We start from the raw sequence: 10,605 nt of genomic DNA, 5'->3' as shown, positions 1-10,605 counted from the left end.
AGTGAGATCGTCCAGGTCTGTAGCAGCAGCCTCGAAAACGCTCCAATCAGTGCAGTCAAAGCAGGCCTGTAACTCCAGCTTTGCCTCGTTGGTCCATCTCCTCACAGTCTTGACCACAGGCGTAGCAGATTTTAGTTTCTGCTTGTAAGTCGTAAACTGATGACTCTGCTGTCTTAATAGTATAGAATAGACATGTTGCTGTTTTTGACTGATCATTTCATCACCAATACATCTTACCTCTTTTGTGTTTTGTGTCAGCTTGTTAGTTAGCTAACCATCATCCGTTCAGCTAGGCTAATCATCACTATGTTGCAAACTCGTGATTTTCCAAGTTGTATGTAACAGTAAAAAGAAGCTGCCATTAATGACAAAGTGATGTCTATCCCTCCATTGTGGTTATCACAGTCTGCTTGGCAATGGAAACAGGCGGCTGTGGAGGGTTTAGTCTAGGGAAAATAAAATGAATCACATATCCTGTCAGGAGAGTGTGGCTGTTTCAGGCAACTCAGGCCGTTTTCGAAAGACTGCTTTGCCTCCTGCAGCTGGCCTCTGACATAACACACAAACACACACACACACACACACACAAACACACACACTCACACACACCTGGTACTATCACACCCCACACTGTAGACACATGAGAGCACACGTTTCTATTTGTATTTCCACTGTGGCCACAGCTTTAACTGTAGCTTCTGTGCTGGGTAAAGAAGGAGGTCGCAAAGTAATAATCTGCAACAATTTCATATAAATGTCTGTTTTTCTACTCTCTATAGCTTACTGATATGACACACTAATGATCCAATGTATACCCAGTGCATGAAAGCTTTTTCTTTCTCATTTCTAAACACCAGTAGGTGTAGGTCTTTCCTGGGAAAAATCCTCTAGTGCACAGTGGGTGAGTTTGGGTGGATTTTACATTTCTGGTTTGTTTAGAATAAATAGAAGAAGAACTGGGTAGTTAGCATGAGCAGTGATAGCCACCATGGCTGAACAGACAAAGAAGAGAGCGCCACCTGCAGAAACTCAAACTTCATCAACAGAAAATCCAAGGAAAAAGACAAAGTCACAGCACTGGACACACTGTTTGATTGACAGGTGATCTCTGGGAGGAGCAGTGCAGAAACACCACAGCAATGAGTGCTGAGCACCAAAGATGGAGCCAAAATGAGATGAAAACAAAAACTTCGTAGATTAGCACTCTAAATCCCCAAAGGATCATAGCACGTGTGTGAGATGGAGTGTTTGTGTGGTGATCTCAACCCATCAGGTCCATTTCACACAACACTTCCATCTTACATAAAGCCGTGCTAACATGGGTTCCGCTACCACGTTTACATTAGGAGCAGAAGGTGTACCTTATACTTGCCAACTGGCCATTTTTCCAACAACAACTTCCGAAGTTCAAAGATCAGCCTCTCACTCAGTGTGATAAGGAGGAAGCCACTGGGGGCGTTTGAAATACCGACAGGGGGCGATAACGTAACGCAAAGTATTCCCAGCTAGAAAAACATATGCAGCCCGATTGTCTTATCTTAGATACACCAATTCAGCAGTTTTACCGTGATTACAGACAAGTTACAAGTAATTCATTGTGCCTGCTTTACTAATATTGCAACCCGCCCGTTGATTAACAGATGCATAATAATACGCTAGGTTAGAACAGCCTATACCGGTGACACAAACAATAACAATACAAATAATGAAATAACCAGCCCTTACCTTTACAGTCATTCTTATGCTGTTGTTAGGAGGTTCTGTCTTTTTAATCCATTTCCGAATGTCCATGTTGAAATTGGGGGAAAAAATAGCTAGCTAGCCAATCTTCATAATCGTCTGTAGTTCTTCTCCTTGCGCGGGAGTTGTTCAAGTCAACGCAACGCAACGCAACTTGCGTCTTGACTGAGGGGGCGGGACAGTCCGGGTGAGGGGGCGTTGCCCCCTCACGCCCCCTCATGGCGTCGGGCCTGAAGCCACTTGCCTTGTCTCATCACACACTCCACATTTCACATAGTTTACATTTACCCATATTCACTGTATCGTGCACCTAGCGGTGCACGATACATGCTGGTTTGTCCGTAAGGAGGACCTTATTGAGGGACAATGTTCATAGACTTCCATTCATTTTGGATGGTCATTCAGTTTCATTGTGGCGCTAGATGCTAGAAATGATTGGAAATTGTGAATGTAGCCTACTATTAATATTATTAGATTTGATACTTTAAGTTGTTATATTGGTCAGCTTCACAGACAAAACAGGTGGTGAGCTTGACATTAGCACTAAGCTAGTTTTGACTTGTTCATCTATGCATGTCTTGGTTAACTTAGTGTGTAAAGACAAAAACAACATACAAGGTTTAAATTAAGTTTCCCTTTACTGCCCTTTTTGTTACAGAGATCTCTACGACAATGGGAAGAAATCATATTTAAGAGTTATTGATTAGTTGATTAGTAGAGATGAGCTGAAACACAGATGATGGTGATTTGAAGTTGATACGTTGAACAAAAAAAGGGAGGCATTAAAAAATAAAGCATAGAACTGAAATATCAGTAATTATTCCATTCGGTGACAGCCTGTAGGCTACTGTAGCCTATAGTAATGCAAAAACTGTGCAGATTATGGCTGATCACAGTGTTGGTTTGAAGTTTCTGTCAGGAAAAACAAAAAAATAATTTGAAAAGGCAATTAGAATATTTGATATTTATTTTAACTTACTGGTGATCAATCAAGGCAAGGGCTGTGAGACTGTGAGACTGTAGGCCTATGAGATTTGGGTTTAACTTTCGATCACAAGAAAAGAAAAAAAAATGCAATTTCAAAATTATTAGCTATTAAAAACACAGGTGCTCCCTAGTGTTGATGCAGAGGCTTTGAAAGAACGAGAGTGCTGCTGATCGTAACAGAATTGATTTGAAGTTGTCATAAAATGCAAAAAAGCCATTCCAAAATGTAATGATATGCCTAATAGTTACTTTAAAAAAAAAACATAAGCACCCTTTAGTGGAAATGAAGGGCTCTCAAAGGAACAGGGGGTGTCACTAATAAAACAATTTGTTTGGATTCTTGTGGTTAAGAAACAAGTTATTGCAACCTATACTGAAATTTTTCCACGGTCCCCAAGTCCTCCGGTGGCCAGGCACAGCTTGAACGGATATTCAGCATATTAACTTGCAATTGCATTGTAATTATTAATGGTAAGACGGTCCGCCTCATTTTCTCCTCCAAAACAAAACTAACTCAAACTTGAAACTAATGTCACCACTGGGCTGCAGGCTAAAGTGGCTGCTAAAAGTTATTCCAAGCTTGTTTGTAGCATAGTTTCAATGAAAGGGACATTAACTATGCTAACTTAAGTACAGACTCTACAAACCAGTAATCCCTTAAAATAACCTTACATTTACATGAATTCAACCCTTAATTCATGCAAAAATCCCCTTAAAATTAGTTAAGGGAGTTATAAATGGGGGAGACCTCATCAAAACCACCTTAAACACCCCTTAATGTTTGACTGCTTACTTTCTAATTTAATGTAAAATTCCATTAATAACTCATTAATAACCTGTAAAACATGCACAATAGGCATAAAAAATCCCTTAATTTCTAGTGTCTCCACGAACCAAACCATTAATAGGCCTAAATCCCTTATAAACCCATGATACTAACCTTACTTTTTTAAAGCTGTGTTATTTTTAATGGATAGTTAATGTTTATGTAATGAAGAAATTAAGGACATTTCAGGGATAAAGTTAAGGAAATTGTTTTCGTAGTGAAGCGGATGATGGAAGTGATGGAAGTGAAGGAAGCAAGAAAAAGATGGTTGCACTGCGGTTGCAGTAGCCTAATTATTTTCAAGAGATTTTGAAGAGATGGGAAGGGGCCCACAGAGATGGCATTTGCACTGGGGCCCAGAAATTCGTTTTACGCCCCTGCTCACTACGGCGTTACCGACCAGATGGCTTTTGCCGCACAGTATTTCTTATTCAAGATTTCTTCTCAGGGTTTACGCTGCACTCAAATAGCCTACAAATGAATGAGAGTGCCATCCCGAGCCATCCCATTCCGCTCAACATCAGAGAGTATCGCGATGTGCCATGTGTATGGATCGAGCCAGGCAGGAGGCGGAGTGGCGGAGCGACCCACGGCGCCTGGACCGCTCGCTTCCTCCCTCCCCCCCAGGACATCCATCCATCCACCCGGTCATACGCTCCATCTCTCCAGCTGGGATTACACCATGTGAAAGTAAACCAGTCACTCTGAGGGTTTCGACGAGCGAAGTCTATTGGCAGAGTCGCTCGGCAGTCGCTCCTTGAGGGGAGACAGTTAACTACGGAAGGATTTACTCGCCTCAACTGCAACAGTGGCTACGATGACCAGCGTTTGCCTTACTTTCCTGGGTAAAGATTTCCGTTTCAATGCATTAAAGTAAATGTCCTATCGGGTGGCAAGTGTTTATGTTCTGCCACGACTCTGCATGTGTCACAGTCGAGCAACTTCACCAACAATTGTCTCGTTAATTGCAATTTATGCCGTTTATGCAACAACAAAAAGTTGACAAATGTAGCCTGCACTTAAACGAAAGCAACTTGGTCACAGTGCAACTTTGCAGCATGGATGCTTTTCTCTTTCCTTGCAGTGCTGGTGCTGTGTGGACTCCTCAGGGCGCAACAGCAACTGCTGCACGGATCCTGCAACTTTGAGCAAGGCACCTGTGGCTACACATCAGACCCTGAATATGGCACCTGGACAATGAATGAAGAAGGTACGGAACAGAACATAATGATTAAATCCACTGGACTTATAACTCTATAGACCCAGGCAACATATTTTCTAGCCATTTCTAAGTGAAATGTAAGTTGAGACCCAGGTTAAGTTCATCAGTTGCATGAAATGAAATAATGGTGACAGGTGGGATTTGCACATATAAATATGCAGCCTACTCTCCCAACTATTAACTTGGATTTTACCAGTCAGCAGACAATGGACCACTAGGTCCAGGCAATCTCAAGCTGACCAAGACCCTCGCTTTTTGCATGACTGATCCATTATACGCTATTAGTGGTTCTTTCAGATGCATGAATAGAGACAGACATTCAGTGAATTTTGAGTGTGTGTGTGGGGGTTTGTAAGAGAATGGGAGAGGGTGAGAGAGAGCGAGACAGAGAGAGAGAGAGGGGGGGGGGGAGAGAGAGAGAGAGACTGAGTGTGTGTGTGTCTGGCAAGAACTTTATAGAATGGTAATGAAACATGACCTGAATTTTTCCTGTCATAAACGGGTCTTTGGAGGGTTCCTTGTCTGCAGATCCAGTGCTCACAGTCGGCATGAGTTGCTGCCAAGTCAAACATCTCATCTCTCCCACAGGACACTCATATTTGCCACTGTTACTGCTATTGTAGTAACAGCCTAATTCTAATAGCTAACATCACCCCGCCTCACCTTCATCTCTCTTGGCTCCCTTGGAAAAGAAAATGCATATTGTATTGTTTTCTTAGAGTACTTGAATGACGTAATATCATCCAGGAAAACATTTGTTTTTGAAGCAGTCTTGTTTTGTGAATGTCTTTTAAACTGAAATGAAAATATGAATTTTGAGCTGCATAAAGCAAGTTCATAAATCATTTTATCTGTTGACACGGTTGACAAGAGTAACAGTCAAACTTTTAAAGTTATAATCCACAACATTTTCATATTTGTAAATGTCCGTTTTGCAACTCTCTATTGCTGATTGATACCATACAATAGTGATTCAGCTCATGAATAAGCCAGTGTCATGAAAGCTTTTATGTTTGCTGCTCTAAACACCTGGTGTGGGGTAGGACATTCCCAGAAAAGATTCTCTGCCGCACAGGGAGTGATATGTTTTACGTTTCCTGCAGCAGCAACAGTTGTTTGTTTGGAAGAAACAGAGGAAGAACTGGGTAGTAGCATGAGCCATGTTAGCCACCACAGCAGACCGGGGGGGGCACATGACCTCCGAACGCAGAAACCAAGCAGCCGGTTCCGGTTCTGCAGTTCTGCCCCAAAATATTTTTTTCAATTAATTTTCAGTGGTTGAAACCACCTCTCCACTGGCTATATAAGCTACTGACATGAACCATATTGACTTTCTAATAGGCTTGGGTTGGTGTGAGAATTTCAAACCGGTCCAGTGTCAAAATATCTGCCAAAACCAGTAATACCGTTAATACAATATGTGCAGTGCATCATTAAAGTTCTGTATGATGAGTTTTTTGTGGTAAAACATTCACTTTTAATTGTTAGTAGATGCTAACTCTAATTTTAGCTACCGTGGCCACGTTAGCATCGTAGCTATATATTATCCTGTTAGCTTTTGTGAGTAGTATTCTACAACGGCAGATGCAGCGTTTTATCCCAAGCATCTTATAGTATCATCAGTGTTTATGTGATCAATAAACACACACTAGTTTGTTGTCTGACGTCATTAAAACTGCGACAGCAGTAAAATCGTCAGAGTGCAGTTGCGAGTTCTGACCAGAGTAGCCGCTGACGTGCCAAGTTATCACATATAGCTTGCCCTTTGCTGCATGTCATCCCCTCTCTCTGCCCTGTCTTTCCTGTCTCTCTCTATTACCTATTAGGGGTGAAACGGTTCCCCACGGTTCATTCGGTTCTGTGTCCCCCCACGGAGAGCCGGTGCGATCAAAACAACTTGCTCTTCTCGCAGCTTTTAAGGAATCTCTCAGTGAGTTCAGACAGGCACAGAGCAATAACCAAAACCTTGGGGGTAGTGATGCGCGTTTCAGGTGTTTTTTCAACATCAGAACCCCCCATTCGTTCTCAATATTATCTTCAATCGACCCTAACCTGTCCCACCCGTGGATAAACCTGCGGGACCCGCGGGTTTCGGATTGACCCGCGCATCACCACTTGGGGTGTTTATAGCGAAAGATTTGTAGCCCTATTCAGTAGTGGAAGATTTCAGTACATGATTTAAGTTGCATTTTATGTTGATGCCCTGGAGTAAAGCCACTGAAGATTGCATTGTGTGTTACACTTTATGTTGATGTTGGCCTACATAACCTACAATGCAGGGATATTTTATGTTATAATACAAAGAGGAGTATTTACTTTTGAAAGAAAGTCTGTTGATTTAGTTATACTGGACTTTAATTTTCAGTTTAAGTTTTAATTTAGACAAATTTAAGATAAAAAAAAAAAAGATTCTTGGCCGGAAACACCAGCATGTCCCCTTTGGCTTCAGAAGAGACCTCTGGTGCGTAATGACTTTCCCTGCTGTACTGTTTCTGATGGAGTGCTTGTTGCACAAATGCATAAATGCTTGCGGGCAACGTTTGACAACAGTGGAAAGTGGGTCTCGTTTATTTTCCACCAATCTAAGGGGTCGGCTTCGCCATCAACCACAGGCTCCTGTTTATAAATAGCCATCTCCATGGAAACATGCTCCTCCGTGGTTTGGGGACTAGCAGCAGCACTGGCACCTGTTGCTCTCTTCTTCCCGAGGAGACTTCCCTTAGGAATCTGTATTACAATATCTGTATTACAAGGACCATATAACTGGTGGAGGGCAGAGCAGCATCACTTTTTGCATCACAGCATCACAGATTGATTTCATCAAACTATATTCTAAACTAGATTCTCATGCGGAAATTAGGTTGTTGCAGCAGCAAAAGTAATAGGATTCAGCAAAAAGGAAAATGAAGAGTATAAAAACACAATTTAAACTAGAAAATGTGCTCAGTAGAGCACAGACCTCCGCCATGTCTGACAACACCCCGCAAGGAAGTTATGCACCTTTTGGTGATATGCCAGTTCTGCCTTGGCCCATAACCAACCTTCATACCAAGTTTTGTGCAAATCCGTGGACAACTTTTTGAGATATCCTGCAAACAGACGGGTGGACGGATGGTGGGACGGATGGATGGATGGATGGACGGATGGATGGATGGATGGATGGACGGACTTAATGGGAAGCCAATGTAAAGAAGCTAAAATGGGTGTGATGTGAGATGTCCTGCTGGCTCTGGTCAACAGCCTTGCAACAACGTTCTGGACTGTTTGTAGACGATTCAGAACATCCTGACCTGAGTTTGGCAATGTTTCTTAAATGAAAAAAACATGTATGGGTCAACGATTTAATATGTTGCTCAAAGTACATAGCCTGATCAAAAATAACACCAAGATTTCTAAGGTTAGACCGTACAGATCAGGGAAGGGACCCAATATATTGAACAACCTTGGAAATGATACTGTCAGAAGCAATGATAAGGACCTCAGTCTTATCTGCGTTAAGCTGTAGAAAGTTGTTACCCATCCACTCCTTAATAGCAATCAGATTGCCATTTGTGTGCCAATTGTGTAAAACAGACAGTTTGTCAGTCTTATCCGGCTTAAGCAAGATGTACAGCTGAATATCATCAGCGTAGCAGTGATAAGAAATACCTTCAAAGTTGCTAATACTCTGTCCTAGGGGAAGCATATAAGGCAAATAAGATAGGACCCAAAACAGAACCCTGGGGCACACCGCAGGATAGGGCAGCAGTTGCAGACATGGGACCAACCAACAGAAAAACTCCTATCCGAGAGATGGGAGGAGAACCACTCCAGGGCGCTCCCAGAGACACCCACCCACTGCCTAAGCCTTTCAATCAGAATGCAGTGATCTACAGTGTCGAAAGCTGCGCTAAGATCCAGCAGCACCAAAACGGAGCATTCACCCACATCAGAGGACATCATTGGAGACTCTGAGAAGAGCTGTTTCAGTAGAACCGAGACTGGAACTTACCAAGAATGTTGTGTGCGTTCAAAACAGCAGTGAGCTGTTTGGCAACAACTTTTTCTAATATGTTTTAGATAAAAGGCAACTTTGATATAGGCCTGTAGTTTTTCGGCAGGGATGGATCAAGGTTTGTTTTTTTAAGGAGAGGCTTAACAACTGCATGTTTAAAATAAACTGGGACAAAACCAGATTGCAGGGAGCTATTGGTAATAGAAACCAGGCACGTACCAAGAGACCCAAGTACATTTTTAAACAGAGAAGAAGATTTCATACTGCCCACCAGATCAATGAGTGGCTCGTAAATAAAGGTTATGCCATTACTCAATATGTTAGCCACCCTCTACAGTGGGTGCCACCACCCTCCGTAGAGCAAGACCAGCATTTTCAGCAAGTATGTGCTTGAGGAGGGTAGAGGAGGGGGAAAGCCTTGTTTTGTTGTTGTAATGACATGGCTGAACAATAGAGGTCAGCATTGAACCAGAAACTACACATAGACCCTTTAGCTAGCTAGCCACCTAGCAGGCCTTAATGTTTTACACTAGCACAGTTATAGATAGATATAGATATTATAGAGATAGACTCAATTTAAAAGAAATGTGTTCACAAGACATGAAAATTAACTAAAGTTCAACCATCTTATCCTACGCAAAGAAAATATATTTGCTTATCTTTCATTCGGCATTCGGTCACAAATCCAGGTACCTGTCTCTCGTTGCTCCCAAGCATTGTAACATCGCAACAGCAAACTAAATGTGATTGGTTCACACTAAATATCCTACTCATGTAGAAGTACTCTTAACTTGCTGAAAGAAGAAGTATATTTACTGGTGACAAAATGACAACGACAGAAAGTGTACTGTAGTTGTTAAGAGGTACTTTAAATAAAAAACAGACATTATTGCATGGTCTTTCCCATTCAATGCAAAAAAATTGAGAGGGCTTCAGATAGGAGTTCCAACCTAAACTCACAATTTAGGAATATGTTAGTGGTGGTTTCTGCACAGACCATATTGTACAGAACATACCTTCAGAACTGTAAATCTAAATGGGCCAGGCCATGTGTTTGGATCTAATGAAATTCACTGACTTTCCCTAACCTATTCATTGTTTCCCTCACTCTCCAACTCCCTCTTTCCGTTGCCTGTTTTTACTTACCAATTCACATTCCTTCTTCAATTCACATTCCCTCTCTCATCTCAGTCTTTCCCTCCAACACCCAAAAAAGTTTGCTGTGGGAAAAGTTAATTGAAGGGAGTAGTAGCCCACATAAAATGCAGGTTGAAAAAGAATAACAATGATAAAGAGTCAATGTAAAAATATGGTGTGTAATTGGCAGGTTATGTGCTATTGAGAGCGTGACCAGTTGAAGCATAAATCTTTATTCCTACAACTGCGTTGTCAACTTGGATTATTGTTTACTTTCCATAAATTTACTGTTGATATTGCACATTTTTATACAGTATATTCACCGTCCTGAAAATAAGATTTTGAAATACGTCATTATTTGATATATTAAAAAACTTAAAATGGCCATCCCCATTATCCCCATATACACTGATGTCTAGTTAGCAAAGCTAGCGAACCAGTTAGACAACAATCAGACAAGTATAAACCAAAATTGCTGTAGTTGGATGGATGTTTTTTTTGCTAATTTTAACTTAGTATTAAAAGACAAACTAAACCCTAAATCCAAATCTGTATAAAGCCTGACTTCTAATGGTAAAAAACATGCTACTGAAATTACCATCTGCTATTGGCTGATCTTTGGTGCCAGGTGATGTCACCACCTGTTGCACTCTATAGAAAGTGACATCACCTTGCACCAAAGATCAGCCAATAACAGAT

At 41.5% G+C, this 10,605-nt stretch overlaps 1 protein-coding gene across 1 annotated transcript in view; it reads left to right on the top strand.

Moving 5' to 3' along the window:
* The first annotated feature begins 4,615 nt into the window (after window positions 1-4,615).
* mamdc2a (MAM domain containing 2a) overlaps window positions 4,616-10,605 on the top strand; it is a 33,398-nt gene continuing 27,408 nt past the window's right edge. Inside the window, exon 1 of the mRNA XM_071899495.1 lies at window positions 4,616-4,763. Coding sequence (XP_071755596.1) covers window positions 4,616-4,763 — 148 coding nt within the window. The remainder of the gene's footprint in view (window positions 4,764-10,605) is intronic.

This window comes from Centroberyx gerrardi, chromosome 8, assembly GCF_048128805.1.
Source record: "Centroberyx gerrardi isolate f3 chromosome 8, fCenGer3.hap1.cur.20231027, whole genome shotgun sequence".
In the NCBI taxonomy this organism is placed as follows: domain Eukaryota; kingdom Metazoa; phylum Chordata; class Actinopteri; order Beryciformes; family Berycidae; genus Centroberyx; species Centroberyx gerrardi.
This window is presented reverse-complemented; position numbering and strand designations above follow the sequence as displayed.